This window comes from Prionailurus viverrinus, chromosome B4, assembly GCF_022837055.1.
Source record: "Prionailurus viverrinus isolate Anna chromosome B4, UM_Priviv_1.0, whole genome shotgun sequence".
Classification (NCBI taxonomy): Eukaryota; Metazoa; Chordata; class Mammalia; order Carnivora; family Felidae; genus Prionailurus; species Prionailurus viverrinus.
The window spans coordinates 136150104-136167613 of record NC_062567.1 but is presented as its reverse complement, the minus strand read 5'-3'; the positions used below and the strand labels follow the sequence as shown (position 1 = coordinate 136167613).

The following is a 17510-nucleotide window of genomic DNA, read 5'->3' as shown; positions in this document are numbered from 1 at the left end:
AGCCGTAGATCTACGTGACTCACAGGCGTGCGTACGGTGCCCGTATCAGCTATCCATTGCTGCGTAACAACCCCCCCCCCCCCCCCCCCAGAACTTAGGAGGGAGTCTGCAGGCTGGTTGGGCAGTTTTGCTGGCCTGGGCTGGCTGGTGCACCTGCAGTCACTGCGGGTCAGTCCGAGGCTTTGCTCTCGTGGCCGGGCTCCCAGGCTCCAGCTGGGCCAGCTTCTCCCTGCTCCCTATGCTCTGTCATCCGCCGGCAGGACGGTCGGGCTTGTACCCAAGGTGCGCAGGGCTCAGCAGGAGAGCAGAGGGGCCCGGGGCACTTAGGGGCCAGGCTCGGACGGGCACAGCAGCACTTCCACTGGATTCTACGGGCCAAAACTAGTCACAAGGTCATCCGCCAGATTCACCGCGGGGAGACAGCTTCCCCCTTCCAACGAGCTGAGAAGTCACATCTCAGAATGCACGATGCCCGATGTGACGAGGGGCCGAGAGGATGAATGAACCTCCAGTGATCCGTCTGCCACTGCCCCTGTGTGACGGCCCCTTCCCGGTGCCAGCAGGCCCGCGGGGGATCCCCCTTCGGCCGGACACCTCTGTGCAAACCCTCGCCACTCCACCTCACCCTGATGACAGGACCACGCGGGATGCCCCGCCCGAACGGGGCCAGCTCAGGAGCCGGGGCTGATCGCAGCACGCGGGGAAGCAGAGAAAACAGGCCAGAGAGACATCGTGAAGACAGGGGCACAGAGAGGCTGAGCGGCAGGAGAGAGCGACGGAAGGAGGCTCGCACGACACGTATTTGTGTTTTTTCTTTGTGCGTATATTCGTGTGTGTTTGCGCACAGGTGCTTAAGATGGGAAGGCTCAGGTGACCCCCACGCCTCCCTGTGTGCACGCCCCAGCCCTTTGGGTGCCCCGCCATAGAGCGGGTTCCTCCTGCTGCGGCTCTGCACCCCCTTCTCCCTGGCAGTAGGCTGCGGGCGGCTCATGAGAGCCCCTGGTCGCCAGGGAGGTGCAGGTGGGGGGACGGAAGGCAGCCTGAGGGACCTGGGTGTGCACCTCGGCCCCTCCGGTCACTGCCGCTGATCCTCTGCGGTGCCGACCAGACAAGGACAGGCCGTCTCACCCTCACCGGGTTGGGGGGGAAGCGGGGGCTCCCAGCTGCTGCGTCTGCCATACGGCAGCCTCCCCACCTTCCCGGTGGGAAACCAGAGCTGAAACCGACCAGAGACACGAGAGCCTGGTTCACGCAGGACCTGCAGCAGGTGAGCAGCGGGTGACAGTCTCGCCATGCTGGCCATCTGCAAAGGGGCCATCTCCGAGGGGTCCTGGGCTCGCAGTGGTCCGAGGTGGCCGGGAGCGAGGGCCTTTGGGCCGGTTCCTACCACGTGTCCCTGGGCAGGCTGCCCGGCCCCTGTGAGGCCCTTTGCACGTGGGTGATGCTCCCACGGGGGAGATCAGGCAGTATCGTTACGACGGTGGAGCTGGAGAATCGTGAGTCCTCCGCGGGAGTTGGTAAAAGCCAAACCAGGCACTCTTACAGCGGAAGAAACAGAGATGGAATCCCTCCCTGGGCGCGCAGCCGGAGAGCAGCGGAACTGGAACCCAGACCCAGGCTGCCTCTGCCAGGCCCACTTCCCCACCTGTCACCGCCGAGCCGGCCTCCCGGAGGAGCTATGCTGCACAGTGGGCTCATGAGCAGGACGCTGGTCAAAGGAGTGACTTTCAAATGCCATAATTTCTGTCTATAAGAAAGACAGGAGAGGAGAACTCTTGTGGGACTGGATGCCTGGCGCAGGTCACCTGCTCCCTGCTCCTAGGAAACTCCTGGCCGGGGCTTCGGGGTGACCCGCCTCTCACCTGTCCCAGCCTGGGGCCTCCTGTGTCAGAGGGAGCAGAAATCCTATCTGTACCCGTGCTCTCTGGGCACCACCTCACCATGGTGGGGACTGACTAGTTTTGTAAGTCGATCTCCTCCCCACCCTCACTGCTCTCCCAACGATCCTTGACCACGTCCCTCTCCAGCTAAAAACCCCCATCGCCTATAGCGTAAAGGCTAGACATCTTAACCCAGCCCCTGCCTACCTCTGACCTCACCCCAACCCCTGCCCCCTACATCTCACCCTCAGTGATACCAAACTGCTTATGCTCTCCCCCCATCCCGACACACAGACACACACACACACACACACACACACACACACACACACACGAGTATTCTGTTCTTTTATGCTTTGGCACAAATTTTTGCCTCCAGCTAGAATTCCATATTCCCATCTACCTGGCGAACTCCTACTCACACGTCAAAACCCAGCTACCCTGGAAAGCTTTCTCAGACACCTTTCCCCCTCACTTTCTCTTTGGAGTGACCCTGTCCCCTGGTTTTATCCCACAGTATTCTGACCAGGATGTGTTCAGTAGACTGAACTCTGCGAGGGCAGGCCAGCACATCAGATTCCATGGGCCCCACATCCAGTACAGAGCTGGGCACAGGGAGGTCCTCCGCAGTGGTGTGTGGCCCGGATGAAATCCAGCGCCCTCACCCCGCACCCCTGCCCCCAGTCTTGGCCCTAGGAAACATTTCGGTGTGAGGTTTAGGGGTCACGGTGGAACCCCTCAGAGGGCCAGCCTCGGGAATGCTCCTGGCCTCCGCTCTGGGACAAAGGCCTCCTTTTCTTCCCAGAAACACCGTGGTCAGGAGTGACTGCTGACGAATGGATACTTCAGGCTTCTGTGGACAGCACTGCCCGGTCCTTTGTCGTTGGCAGGCCGGGGGCGGGGCTTCCCCGCGGAAGCCCCGAGCTTAACCCCCACGTGGCAGCCAAAAAGAGTGCCCCCGTTCTGGATGCCCACGTGCTAACCTCCCAAACCTGCGAATATGTTGTTGGCGGCAAAGGAGTTAAGGCTGCAGGTGGAGTTCGGGCTGCTGGTCAGCAGTTCCCTCCAGAAGGAGAGCCTCCTTGAGATGCGGCGACTGCCCTCCGTCGTCTGGGGGGGTCCAATGTAATCAGATCCTTGACCGTGGAAGGGCGGAGGCCAGAGAGCCGGTTTCAGAGCCCAGGAACCTAGGAGAGGCTGTGGCAACTGGCCGCCGCTGGCTCTGAACTTGGAGGGGCCGCGAGCCACGCGAGGTGGGCGGTCTCAAGAAGCTGGGAAAGGCAAGAAAATGGGTTCTCCCCGGGCCCCCCAGGAAGGCTGCAGAGCTGCTGACATTTCCACTTAACCCGCAGGAGACTACACGCGTGGCTTAAGCCGCGGAGTTTGTGGGATGCTGTTACGCCAGCCACGGGAAATGGATACAGCCCATTTCACAGAGGAGGGGACTGAGGCCCAGAGAAGAGAAGGGCCTTGCCCGAGCCCACAGCCGGCGACACTGCCAGGCCTCTGACTCCCTCCCTGCCCGGGGCTCCTGTCCCTGCCCAGCGTCTCCCCCCCACCCCCCCGACAGGGACAGAGCCCCCAGCAAACACTCGCTGTGGATTCTGCACAGGGGTGAGGTCGGAAGAGGCGGCCACACCCACTTCCCGGGGCGAGCGGGCAAGTGAGCGGATTTGGTGGACAGACAGGCACATGTGCCTCAAATCCTGCAAAGCAACCAATTAACCAACGTTGACAGAAGTTGGAACCTGCAGGAAACGAGGCCTGGGGCAACAGCCCCTCCTTGTCCTCGGGTCCCCCCCAAGCAGGCGGCGGCCAGTCGCGGACGTCACCTGGATCTGCCGTCCTTAGCTCCGTGGGCGCCCGGGGCCCACACTTGCCGAGCACGCCTCCTGCGTCCGGACCCAAGCCCGGTGGCTCTGGCCTGTTAATGGTGTCCTCCCCACCTTTTTTCCCTTTTGATCAGGGCAGGGTCTGCTCTCCTCCAAGAGCTGCAGGACTCAGCACGCGCACCAAGTCCCAGCAGGGTGTGACTCATCACGCCTGCCCCTGGGAGGGCCCTCCCCTGCCGGCACAGCTGGTGGGGCCCCGGGGCTCCCCTGCTGCCTGGGGGGGACCCAGGGCCCGGTCCCCCCCGCCCCCGCCCCTCCACGACTCCAAGAGCCTCCAGGACCTCAGCTGGCTTTTTCCCTGGAGGTCTCGGCTAACCCCTCCCTTGGCGTGGAAGGATGAGGGGATGCCTTTTCTCCCTGGCAGGTCTGGGGACCGGGAGCCCAGTGGTGTTGGTGGCTCCTCAGGGCTGCTACGTCTCACCTGGAAGCCACATGGGTCTTAGGCTTGTCCCCCGCACCCCCAGTTGCCAGATGGCCAGAGTTCCCACGCTTCCTGGAATTTGGGATTCCCGTGGAGGCCAGGTGGCACCGTCCCCAGGCCCTGGGGGAAGCCCAGAGGTGGCCAGGTTCCTTCAGACTCCGGGCCAGGCTTCTCTGCCCCCTGTCCTGCCCCAGCATCCCAGCATGGCCCCCTCCCCTGTCCTCTGAGCGGCTGCTCTTCCCTGGTTCTCTGGGTGACCACAGTCGGGAGGCCTGCGCTGTGTTTCCAACACATCCACACAGCAGGCAGCTGGCCTCTGGTGTTGAGTGTTGGGGGGCTGGGGGGAGGGGAGGAGCGGACATTCCATCATGACAATGGCAAAAATAGCGCCCATCTTTCAGCCACTGCTCCCGGGGGCTGGTCCTTCTCGGCTGCCATGTCCCTCCCCGCAGCATGCTTTTGTCCTTCAGATAAGGACACCGGCGTCCCTCCTGGGAAGGGGACTCATGCAGAGGAGGCAGACGGACAGGATTGGCTCCCAAGCTTTGCGACCCTGGTGCAGAGAGCTTCCTCCCCCCCGCCCCCCGTTTTTTGTTGTTGTTTTTAAGAAGATGTAATTAGGATTTGGGAACTTTCTTTATTTGTCCGGGTCTCCCTCGGAATCACTAATGGAATCATTCTTGCCCAAGGCTATCTTCCCTGCACCCCAAAAATACTTTCCAAACGGAGTGAGAGAAACAAACAAGGAGGGAGGCCTCCCAGGTCACCCTCTTCCTTCCAGGAGGGACGTGCGGAGGTGGAGGCTTCCTGAGGGAGACCCGGGGGACTTTTCCATTCCGCCTCCCCACAGCCCAGGGTTCTCAGGACAAGTCTGACCCGCCGACGGGGGCCCTTCTTTTTTTTCTTTTTTTTTTGACGGGCCCTTCTGTAGACAAAGAGGCTTCAAGGAGGAGGACCCCGGTGAGTGCTCCCCAGACTGAGTCAGAGGGAGACTGTGTGCAGTGGGGAGGACAGGGAGGGGCTCCCATGCCGGGCCCAGCTGCTGGGGGGGACCCTGATGACTCCTAATTCCCCCATCCCCCCCACCTTCACTCCAGGGGCAAGTCCTACGGACTCCCCTCTGCACCCCAGCCCTCCCACCTCCACGGCCCAGTGGTCCCCTCAGGAAGCCCAGACCGTGGCCTTCCAAATCTGCCTCCCATCGGCCAGAGTGACGATTTGAAAGCACAGACCCTTCTCTCCTGCACTCCACTGCCTGAGGTCTTTCTGTCAGACTCACGAGAAAAACCAAAGTCCTGGCTGTGGTCCACGTGACCCCCTGCCACTCCCTGTCCTCTACCCACAGTGGCCTCAGACACCCCCAGCGCACACACTCCTGCCCCAGGCCCTTTGCACTGGCCGATCTTCCCTGCCCTGAGTGTGCCTCTCCCAGATGTCTTGCAGGCTCCTTTGTCACCTGGCTGAAAGGCCTTTCCAGATCCCTTCCCCCCCCAATAGCCCACCTGCCTGCCCCTCCCCCCTGCCACTCTGTCGCCATTGTTCTATTTTCTCCCCCCCCCCCCCCCCCCGAAGTGGAATATTTCCTTATGTTAATTGTCTGTATTCTCCCACAGGCTGACCTCTCCAGGTGAGGGCAGGGTGCTGCCTGTTTTGTTAGCCATGGCATTGAATGGACATAGAAGGAATAAATGTGTGCATGCACGCAAGAGGGAAGGAGGCTACCGGGGGCAGTGAACGGAGAGCTGGCGTATCCCCGGCCTCGCGGCTGCCAGGGTGGGAGGCCCTCCTCCACAGGCCCCGGGTGCTGGGACGGGGGGCAGAAAACCAGAGGCCACTGGCTTCCCACCTCACTCTGCCCCCCTCCTGCCTGGGGCATTATTAGCGCCCCTCCCTGGACCTAGAAGGGACCGAGGAAAGTCCCCCAGGAAAGTCCCCTGAGAGCCATTGACGACGGTGTGGCTGTGGTCACAATGTCAAAATATACAAACAAAAAATAATTTCAAAAAAGACTGCGTGCGATTTTTTAGGGAGAAAGGTCTTGCCTTCTCCCCCCTCCATTTAAAAGGAAGGGAGGTTATGGGGTGCCTGGGTGGCTCAGTCGGTTAAGTGTACGATTCTTTTTTTTTTTTAATGTTTAATGTTTTAATGTTTATTTATTTTGGGGGGGGGGAGGAAAGAGAGGGAGACACAGAATCCGAAGCAGGATCCAGGGTCCGAGCTGTCAGCGCAGAGCTTGACTCAGGGCTTGAACCCATGAATCATGAGATCATGACCTGAGCTGAAGTCAGATGCTTAACCAACTGAGCCACCCAGGCACCCCGAGTGTCGACTCTTGACTTCGGCTAAGGTCATGATGTCATGGTTTGTGAGACTGAGCCCCGTGTTGGGCTTTGCACTGAGGGTGGAACTTTAAAAAAAAAAAGGAAGAGAGGTTGTTCATAGTCAAGAAGTGGAAACAACCCGAATACCCATCAGGCGATGAACAGGTGACGCATGTGGTCTATCCATACAATGGAATATTACGCAGCTCTAAAAAGGACCGAAGCCCTGATTCGTGGTACAACATGGATGATCCTTGAAAGCATGATGCTCAGGGCAAGGAGCCAGCCATGGAAGGCTGCACATCGTAGGGTCCCATTTATAGGAAGTGCCACAGAGGCAGACAGCAGAGGAGGGAGCTACAGGGGTGGGGTGGGGGGGTGGAGGTGACTGCTAATGGCACCAGCTTCTTTTCAGGGTGATGGGAACGTTCTGGAATCCCACGGCGTGATGGTTACACAGCTTTGCGAAGGCACTCAACTCCACCGAGTCATACACCTTTAAAAGGGTGAATTTTACGGTGTGTGAAATAGATCTTTTGAAAAAGAAGGGAGATATGTGGGGGGGCGGGGGGAGGTGGTGGTGGAAATAATCAAGTTAAGACGACGGGCTTCCCCCCACTGGCTTTGTGATGCTGGGAACAACAGTGACAGATACAAGTACGTCTGCCACCGTGGACGTCAGCCAAGTGCCCAGTCTTCAGGGCATCCGCCTCCCCCACTCCCACCACGGACGGGGTCTCCGCTCGGCTCTGGTCCTCCCTTTTGTGGCCTTTCTGGGTCCCCGGGAGCCCCTCCACCTGCTCCCTTCCCCTGCAGGGGCTCGGATACTGGATCTGACCCTTCCTGGTCGGCCAGCCTCGGGTCATTCCCTGTGGGTTGGGGACCTAAGGTGTTTGAGTGCCAGCTCCGCCCCCTGCCATGTGCTGTGAGCCTCGGTTTAAGAAGCATCCAGCAGAGGGGGAGGGGCCCCCTTACCTTAACCTGCTGAGTCCCAGGAGCCCTGGCGCGGCGGTGTAGTCGGGAGGCCGCGTGGCCCAGCCGGCTCGGGGCCAGCAGGGGTGGCGGTCTCTCAGGGCTCCACTGCCTACGTTATGTGTGCACAGGTGCCCACGAGGGCCTGTTGCCGGCTGGCGCTCTGCTCCCCGAGGGCACCTGGGGGGCCCTTGTGCAGGGAGGGAGGCGGGCACCTCCAAGACGCTGGTGGGGCAGTGACTGTGCTCGGCCACTAGAGGCCAGTGCAGCCTGAGGGGGCCCAGGTGGGGCTGCCCAGGACCCGCTCCGTGGGCTTGAGGACCAGGGCGGGACAGGGGCCCCTTGCTGCCTTCAACCCTGGGACCCCCAGAGATGCCGTGGTAGCTCAGGACACGAGACCTGTGGCCACAAGCCCCAGTCCAAGGGCCTGGGGGCCTGAGAGAAACCACAGCATTTCTATTTAGAAGATTCTGGTAACTTCCAACCAGGAAAACAATTTTATCTTTTGTCACGAACGATACGGGGTCATTCAGGAAAGCCCTAGTACATGAAACATTCTAGACTAGGTTCTAAACTCCTTTTGCCCCCTCACTTCTATTAACCTTCTAATTCAGTTGAGGTCCCGTCTTTGTTCCGAGTTTGGACTTTCTCGGGATTTCCCACCAGTCAAACCCCACCCAAGGCGAGGGGCCCCGGGGAGCGAAGAGGGGCTTGATGAACTCTGTTTGCAAGAGCTTGTTCCCTCTGAACTCCCCGCACCCCAAATAACAAGCCCCAGCCCAGACTTGCTTTCTGGCTTTCACCACTGGGGTGTTTCTTTTTGCCTCCTCCCCATTTAAAGCTCGGCTCAGGGATTTACTGTGTGAGGAACAGAGTCCAGAATTCATGTGGGTTCTGATTCGAGCCCTCAGCAAAAAATGTTTTAAGATGCTTTCCAGAACATGTACAATGCTAGGGATCCACAGCTCTGCCTTAAAATTTTTTTTTCTTTTTTTATTAAAAAAAAATTTTTTTTAATGTTTTATTTACTTTTGAGACAGGGAGAGACAGAGCATGAACAGGGGAGGGTCAGAGAGAGGGAGACAGAATCTGAAACAGGTTCCAGGCTCTGAGCCGTCAGCACAGACAGAGCCCGACGCGGGGCTCAAACTCACGGACCGCGAGATCATGACCTGAGCGATGTCGGACACTTAACCGACTGAGCCACCCAGGCGCCCCTGTTTTTCTTTTTAAAGCACTCGCTTCACGTGAAACACGTCAGGGGCGTGTGCAAAATATAAACATCAATTAGGAGTCACTGAGCCCCTGACCCCAGGAGTGGCAGCCGCTCCAGGCACATAAACCAATAGACAAGTGGCCTCTCCAGCCCGGGCACCACTGCTAACCTCCAAGCTCCTCCCACTCTGATGTGACCCCACCCCCAGGAGGGGCCTCAGAGTCAGTGAGTGGATGCTCATCCTCAGACACGGTGGGGACCCGCGGGGAGGGACTCCCGCTTGGAGCCACCCCCAGGGGGAAGGGCAGGTGGGCGGGGCTCAGCCCCTCAGGTACAGCCACCAGAGGACAGGCCAGCCCCCAGGCATATGCCTTTGCCCCCTGACCTCAGTTCCCTTTCGGTGAACACACTGAGAGTGGACTGGATCAGGGGCGAGCACAGACCCCCTGGGAAATTGCATGAAAGTTACAGCCCCTGCCTCTGCATGAGCACGGGCATGGGCATGCGCCCCTTAGTGCACAATTTCAGCCAGGACCACTGAGGAAGTGATAAAACAACCATGGCCTGGTGCTCAGTGCCGATGACAGGGTAGCAGGAAAAGTTAGCCCTAGTAGACCTGCCCCAGAGCCAGGCCTGTGCCAGCCTCTTTATGCAGTCTTTTTTTTAAAGTTTATGTATTTTTGAGAAAGAGAGAGAGAGACAGAGTGCAAGCGGGGAGGGCCAGAGAGGGAGACACAGAACTTGTGAAGCAGGCTCCAGGCTCTGAGCTGTCAGCACAGAGCCCGACGCGGGGCTCGAACTCACGGACCGCGAGATCATGACCCGAACCGAAGTCCCATGCTCCACTGACTGAGCCAGCCAGGTGCCCCTACCAGGTCTTAATAATCCTCTAATGAGGCGAGGAGTCCAGACTACTCTTATTTCCAGTCTCTCCTCCAGAGTTAGGCCCTGGCGAAGGTCACACAACCGCTTAGAGTCAGAACTGGACTGCGACCCCTCTGAGGCGCCAGCCCTTTCGGATTTGTGTTGTTCTGCTGACGCACCTAGAACCCCTGAGGTCACTTCGCGAGCTGCAGCCTGCTTTCCCGCAACCCCCCACCCCAGCTGCAGCCTGTTCCCCCCACCCCCCACCCCAGCTGCAGCCTGTTTCCCGCAGCCCCCCACCCCCATTCGTTAACACTGCAGACACAGTGCCTGTGCGTACAGAAAGGTGCATAAAGCCTGAGCGCAGAGTTCGATGTAGGATCATAAAGCCACTAGCCCTGTCCAGAACTGGACGTCCCCCGCTGCCCAGCCCTCCTCCTGACCACACTCACATCACCTACTTGCAGTTTCTGAATCTTTCCTCTGTGCGCATTCCTAAACACGCAGTCTGGGCCTGCTTGGGAACCCGCACGTGAACGGAACATTGGGGTCTCTCTCTCTCTCTCTCTCACTCACTCTCTCGGGACATCATGTTAGCCAGGTCTGTCCATGCGTTCCTTCCTCCCCCCACCCTGGGACCAGGAAGTGGCTCAGAGTGGCCCTGGCGGTTACCTCACAGCCTGCAGGTGTCTTGTTCAGGGAAAGCATGCCCACACCCAAACTCATTCACTGCATTTGAATTTTCAAAAACCGGCAGGCACAGTGCAGCAGAGCCCTTTGTTTATATAAACCCCAACCCAACCTATTTAAAGTTCCTTTTGAGAAATACTCCCGGGTTCTCTCCGGCCAGTCTCTCTGCCTTCCCCTCACCCTGGCCTGGAGCTTTCCACTGCAAAGCTCTGGGCTCGGGATCTTCCTTGTCCTCCCCACTGGAAAACTCCTGCCAGCTGATCCTCCCCAACCAAGAGGAAGGAGGTCCTGGACGGTCACACTTGAGAGATGATGGACTGTTCTCTTTCCTTCCCCTCCCTCCATGCACACATTTCCCGAAAGGGCTTGCCAGTGGAAACTCCCAGATTAAAAGATTCTAAAGCAAATCTACATTTAAGGCTAATAACAACCTCTTTAAGTCGTTGCTAATGGGAAGAAAATGCTCATTTTTGGCTTCAGCCTAAAGATATTGTATCCAGTAGCTTTGAGGGCTATTGGTTGAGTTGGTCATTTTCTGCTGACGCCTACCCCACCTGCGCTCAGTCTGGAAATGTGGGGGCCAGCACCTCTCTTGTCAAAAGTACCTGCTCGCAACACCCCTCACCCAGATCTTTCTACCCGACCGACCCAGGGAGACTTTCTGGGAAGGAGAGACGCCACTGACAGGCCTAGGAGCTGGACTGGGGTTCTGGCACCCAGAGTTCTCCGGAGGGCGAGTGCGTGCCAGCCAGGGGTGGCACAATACTAAAGCCTTGCCGCAGGTGGGGGTGTGGTAGAGTCCTAACCCCCGCCCCACAAGCTGTGCTCCGCAGGAGGCGGCGGGGGTTGGGGGGAAATGTCCACCCGTTTCCCGCACAAGGCGGCGGTGCGTTGGTCAGGTCTAAAGTTCTCTTGTGTCGTCTTTTCCCCGCAGGAGGCCCCGGGCGTGGAGGCGGTGAAAGGGCTGCTGTCACACTTACAAAGCGCCCGCAGGTGTCTCCCCGATCCCCGGCCGCCGCGCTGCGGGAGGAGCCAGAAGGCCCCCCCGACCGGACCGCGCGACGGCGAACGCTCGGACCGGGCGCCTCCGCCGTCCCCACGCCAAATCCCAAATGTCAACCCGGGTCATTTTCCTTTTCGTTTAAAAGTTGCGCTTTAAACCCAGTGGGACCCGAATTCGCTTAGTTGCCTATCGCGTTTCCAAGCCCAGGGAAGTTCTGTGGCAGTAAAAGCACCTTAGCCTCCGGCATGTTGCTCTAAACGTGTAACCGCACTCCAGCGCTACCCGCGGTCCGCAACCCGGGGCGGGCAATCCGGCCCCCTCCCGGGCACCTCCGCACCCCTCTGTCCCCTCCCGGGTCCCACCTGCGCGGCGGAATCCGCCGACCAATTCTGCCGGCGTAGGCTGGGGGGGGGGGGTGGGGGGTGGGGGGTGGGGTGGGGGGGAGGCTCCGGGCCGCGCCCAGCCAGGGACCAGCAGAGCCACCGCCCCACTGGTAGCGGCCGCCCGGGGGCCCCCTGCCCCGCCTTTCCCGGCCGGGCTCCCTCGGCCCCGCCCCCCCCACCCCTCCCGGGGAGGCCGGGTGGGAGGCCGCAGGGGGAGTGGGCCCTTCCTCCAGCCCCCGCCCCGGCTGCGCCCCCGCGTCTCCATAGCGATCCTCCCGGCGCGCACCTCCGGGCCGGCTCCCCCCCGGGGCCGAACAATACGCGGCGGGGCCGGGGGCGGGGCCCGGCGGGGCCGGGGGCGGGGAGAGCGCGGGCAGAGGGGGCGCGGGCCGAGCGCACCGCCCAGGCAGCAGCCGGCCGCCGGGGTCTGAGCGGCGCGGAGCGGCCTAGCCCGCTCCCGGAGCGCTGCCCCCGCCCCGCCCGGGCCCGCCCCGCTTCCCACGCCGCCCGGCGGAGCCCGCGCGGGAGCCACCTGGAGCCGCCCGGAGCCGCCGCCACCGCAGGTTGATGCGCGGCGCCCTCCCGGGACGCGCAGAGGAGCCATCTTGAAACCAACTTCGCAAACTTTCGCAAAGTGCTCTGGAGGTGGAAGCTGCGGGGGAGACCGGGAGCGCGGCCCCCGGTGTCCCCGCCGGGGCCCCCGGGGAGGCAGGGCGCGGGCCGCCCCGAGGGCCCGGCGCCGGGCGCGCAGGAGCCCTCCCCCGGCCGCGCCGGGTGCATGCGGAGCCGCGCCGGGTGCATGGATTGTGCTCGGGCGCCCGGCTCGGGCTCGGGCTCCGGGCCATGGCGCCGCCGCCGCAGCCGGCCGTGCTGCCCGCGCTGCTGCTCCTGGCTGCGGCCGCCGCCCTGCCCGCGCTGGGGCTGCGAGCTGCCGCCTGGGAGCTGCGCGTGCCCGGCGGCGCCCGCGCCTTCGCCCTCGGGCCCGGCTGGACCTACGCGCTGGACGCTGCGCGCACGCCCCGGGCGCTGCGGGAGCTGCTGGACGTGAGCCGAGACGGGCGACTGGCGGGGAGGCGGCGTGGGCCGGGCGCGGGGCCCCGGGGCTGCGTGCGCCTGGGGGGGCGCCCGCTGCCGCTGCTCGTCCGCCTGACCGCCCGCGGCGCCCCGACGGCACTGAGCCTCCGCCTGAGGGTGCGCGCGCACGGCCCGGGTTGCGCCGCCCGGCCCCGCAGCCGACGGGCCCCCAGCGCTGAGCTGCGGGCGCGGGCTGTGCTCACCGTGCCGGGGCCCGGCGCGGCGCTCTGCTTCCCGGCCTCGGGCGGCGGCGGCGGCGGTGGCGGGGCCACGCTGCACTCGGCACTCGCGGCCCTGACCACGTTCCCCGCCTGCAGCTGCCCGCCGCGCCCCGGCCCCCGCTGCCCACGCCACCCCGTCTGCCTGCCGCCCGGGGGCTCGGCCCGCCTGCGCCTGCTGTGCGCCCTGCGGCGCGCGGCCGGCGCCATCCAGGTGGAGCTGGCGCTGGAGGCGGCCGCGGGGACGCCCTCCCCGTCGCTGTCGCCGTCGCCGTCGCCGCCGGGCCGGCCCCAGGCTGGGGCCGGGGGGCCGCGGCGGGCTCGGCGGGGCGCTGGCGGCAGCACGACCCCGCAGTTCCCGCTGCCTAGCTACCAGGTATCGGTGCCCGAGAACGAGCCAGCGGGCACCGGGGTCATCGAGCTGCGCGCGCACGACCCGGACGAGGGCGAGGCGGGGCGCCTGAGCTACCAGATGGAGGCGCTGTTCGATGAGCGCTCCAACGGCTACTTTCTCATCGACCCCGCCACGGGCGCGGTGAGCACGGCCCGCGCACTGGACCGCGAGACCAAGGACACGCACGTGCTCAAGGTGAGCGCGGTGGACCACGGCTCACCGCGGCGCTCGGCCGCCACCTATCTCACCGTCACGGTCAGCGACACCAACGACCACAGCCCCGTCTTCGAGCAGTCCGAGTACCGTGAGCGCGTGCGTGAGAATCTGGAGGTGGGCTACGAGGTGCTGACCATCCGCGCCACCGACGGCGACGCGCCCTCCAACGCCAACATGCGCTACCGCCTGCTGGAGGGTGCGGGAGGCGTGTTTGAGATCGACCCGCGCTCGGGCGTGGTGCGCACACGCGCGGCGGTGGACCGGGAGGAGGCGGCCGCCTACCAGCTGCTGGTGGAGGCCAACGACCAGGGCCGCAACCCGGGCCCGCTCAGCGCCACAGCCACCGTGCACATCGTGGTGGAGGATGAGAATGACAACTACCCCCAGTTCAGCGAGAAGCGCTACGTGGTCCAAGTGCCCGAGGACGTGGCCGTCAACACGCCCGTGCTGCGCGTGCAGGCCAGCGATCGGGACCAGGGGCAGAACGCGGCCATCCACTACAGCATCGTCAGCGGCAACCTGAAGGGGCAGTTCTACCTGCATTCGCTGAGCGGCAGCCTGGATGTGATCAACCCACTGGACTTTGAGGCCATCAGGGAGTACACGCTTCGCATCAAGGCCCAGGATGGGGGCCGGCCTCCGCTCATCAACTCCTCGGGGCTGGTCTTGGTGCAGGTGCTGGACGTGAACGACAACGCCCCCATCTTTGTGAGCAGCCCCTTCCAGGCAGCCGTGCTGGAGAACGTGCCTCTGGGCCACTCGGTGCTGCACATCCAGGCCGTGGACGCGGACGCGGGGGAGAACGCGCGTCTGCGCTACCGCCTGGTGGACACGGCTTCGGCCTCCGCGGGCGGCGGTGCTGGGCCCGGGCCCCAAGACCCCGCGGCGCCCACGGACTTCCCTTTCCAGATCCACAACAGCTCTGGCTGGATCACGGTGTGCGCGGAGCTGGACCGCGAGGAGGTGGAACACTACCGCTTCGGGGTGGAGGCGGTGGACCACGGCTCCCCGCCCATGAGCTCCTCCGCCAGCGTGTCCATCACGGTGCTAGACGTCAACGACAACGACCCGATGTTCACGCAGCCGGTGTACGAGCTGCGTCTGAACGAGGACGCGGCCGTGGGGAGCAGCGTGCTGACCCTGCGGGCCCGCGACCGGGACGCCAACAGCGTGATCACCTACCAGCTCACGGGCGGCAACACCCGGAACCGCTTCGCGCTCAGCAGCCAGAGCGGCGGCGGCCTCATCACCCTGGCGCTGCCGCTGGACTACAAACAGGAGCGGCAGTACGTGCTGGCGGTGGCCGCGTCCGACGGCACGCGCTCGCACACCGCGCAGGTCTTCATCAACGTCACCGACGCCAACACCCACCGGCCGGTCTTCCAGAGCTCACACTACACGGTGAGCGTCAGCGAGGACCGGCCGGTGGGCACCTCTGTTGCCGTCATCGGTGCCACCGATGAGGACACGGGCGAGAATGCGCGCATCACCTATGTGCTGGAGGACCCGGTTCCGCAGTTCCGCATCGACCCGGACACGGGCACCGTCTACACCATGACCGAGCTGGACTACGAGGACCAGGCCGCCTACACGCTGGCCATCACCGCTCGGGACAACGGCATCCCCCAAAAGTCCGACACCACCTCCCTGGAGATCCTCATCCTCGATGCCAACGACAACGCACCCCGCTTCCTGCGGGATTTCTACCAGGGTTCCGTCTTTGAGGACGTGCCGCCGTCCACCAGCGTCCTCCAGGTGTCTGCCACGGATCGGGACTCGGGCCCCAACGGCCGCCTGCTGTACACCTTCCAGGGTGGGGACGATGGTGACGGCGACTTCTACATCGAGCCCACGTCCGGCGTGATCCGAACCCAGCGCCGGCTGGACCGGGAGAACGTGGCCGTGTACAACCTTCGGGCCCTGGCCGTGGACCGGGGGAGCCCAGCCCCGCTTAGCGCCTCGGTGGAAGTCCAGGTGAGCGTCTTGGACATTAACGACAACCCCCCGGTGTTCGAGAGGGACGAGCTGGAGCTGTTCGTGGAGGAGAACAGCCCGGTGGGCTCTGTGGTGGCAAGGATCCGTGCCAACGACCCCGACGAAGGCCCCAACGCCCAGATCATGTATCAGATCGTGGAGGGCAACGTGCCCGAGGTCTTCCAGCTGGACCTGCTGAGCGGGGACCTGCGTGCTCTGGTCGAGCTGGACTTCGAGGTCCGGCGGGAGTACGTGCTGGTGGTGCAGGCCACGTCCGCCCCGCTCGTGAGCCGGGCCACCGTGCACATCCGCCTCCTGGACCAGAACGACAACCCGCCGGTGCTGCCCGACTTCCACATCCTCTTCAACAACTACGTCACCAATAAGTCCAACAGCTTCCCCACCGGCGTGATCGGCCGCATCCCGGCCCACGACCCCGACCTCTCCGACAGCCTCAACTACACCTTCCTGCAGGGCAATGAGCTTCGGCTGCTGCTGTTGGACCCTGCCACCGGCGAGTTGCAGCTGAGCCGGGACCTGGACAACAACCGGCCGCTGGAGGCGCTCATGGAGGTGTCTGTTTCTGGTGAGTGGCCGGCAGGGCTCCCGCCAGGCCGCCGGGAGGGCCACGAGCCGCGGGGACCTGCCAGGGGCCTGCCGCCCGGCATGCCGGGGCGCATTTGGGCAGGGCCCGGGCAGCTCTCTGGGGATTTGTGGCCTCCGGTTGGAAGGTTGGTGCCTCGGGCTGGGGGCGTGCTCCCCACTTAGGCCAAGGGAGTGGGAGGGGTACCCACGCCGCTTCCCACAGCATTTTTGCTGGGAGCAGGCCTGGGCTTCTTCAAGTTCAAGACCAGGGCTTTTTGGCTCTTTGCTCAGTGGGCTGTGGCTCCTGATTGTGCTATTAAAACCTGGTCTCCAGGGTTAACTGAGTGGTTGTCTGGTGTGCTTGGAGATGCTCGGCAGTCAGCCATCCCTCCCCCTGTCTGGGAAGATCAAAGGTCACTGCCCGCCCCGTGCGCTGGATGGAAATTGCTGGATGGTTCCCTGAGTCACCCTGTAATATGGCTGGAGTTCGCTCCCTTGGTGTCTCTTTTCTGTCTCCTCCAGATAATAACAATCCGGCTCATGTGTGCTTGTCTGTCTGGGAGCTCTTTGAAAAGCGTAGCCTCGTTTGATCTTGGCTTCTGCTCCTGGACGCGGACTTGTAATTTGGGTGTTACTTAGAGGCCTGCCCGCTTCGGCGGCGGAGCCGGTGTGGGAACCCAGCTGGCCCTTTCTGGGGCTGGAGGCGCACCGAAGACTTAGACGGTCTCGGCTCAGCCGGGCACGTGCTTGGTTGGCGGCAGAGATGTAGTCCTCTGTGCTGCTGACCCCCGTGCGCCAGGCAGGACCTGCAGGGCCAGGGAGAGGGGGACAGATAGAGGGTGTGGGAACCGGGGGACACGGCGGCTTCTCAAAGGGACCTACGCCTAGAGACGTGGTCGGCTGGCGCGGCCAGGTGACCTTAAGGATGAGACCAAACTGTCACCAGGAAAGGCTTGGATCCGTGGGTCGTTTGAAGTCAACGTTTCGGTTGACTTATTTCAACAATAAATCATTACGATCCAGGATCACTGTGGGAGCCCTGCCAGCATTAAAAAGTTAGTTTTCCGATTTGTTTTGTCTTCACAGTTGGCCATCGGGGTTGGGTGGCAAACGGTTGTTTCCAGTTTCTGTGGTTTGCTTATAAGGTCTGGAGCCTACAGATCCAGTTGGGAAAGGCGGTGCAGCCCATCAACATGAATTTTGGCCGTATAGCCCATCCGCAAGTGGCTATTTCACGTTCTGTGAAGTTGTGAATTACAGGCAGAGAATACGAATCTGGGCAGAGAGCGAGGAATAAATAGGCCCTCGGGGAAAACTGTTAACCAGGGTGATGGATATTCCAAGTAATGGCCAATTAAAAAAAAAAAGGGCTCTTTTCCTGAATGCCCCTTCGCTCGGTTTTGTTTT

General features: G+C 62.5%; 1 protein-coding gene across 2 annotated transcripts in view; it reads left to right on the top strand.

Moving 5' to 3' along the window:
- Nucleotides 1-12485: 12485 nt before the first annotated feature.
- Nucleotides 12486-17510, top strand: part of CELSR1 (cadherin EGF LAG seven-pass G-type receptor 1) — a 138528-nt gene continuing 133503 nt past the window's right edge. For both annotated transcript variants that reach the window (XM_047865869.1, XM_047865870.1), the window contains exon 1: nt 12486-16104. In XM_047865869.1, the coding sequence (XP_047721825.1) occupies nt 12486-16104 (3619 nt within the window). The remainder of the gene's footprint in view (nt 16105-17510) is intronic.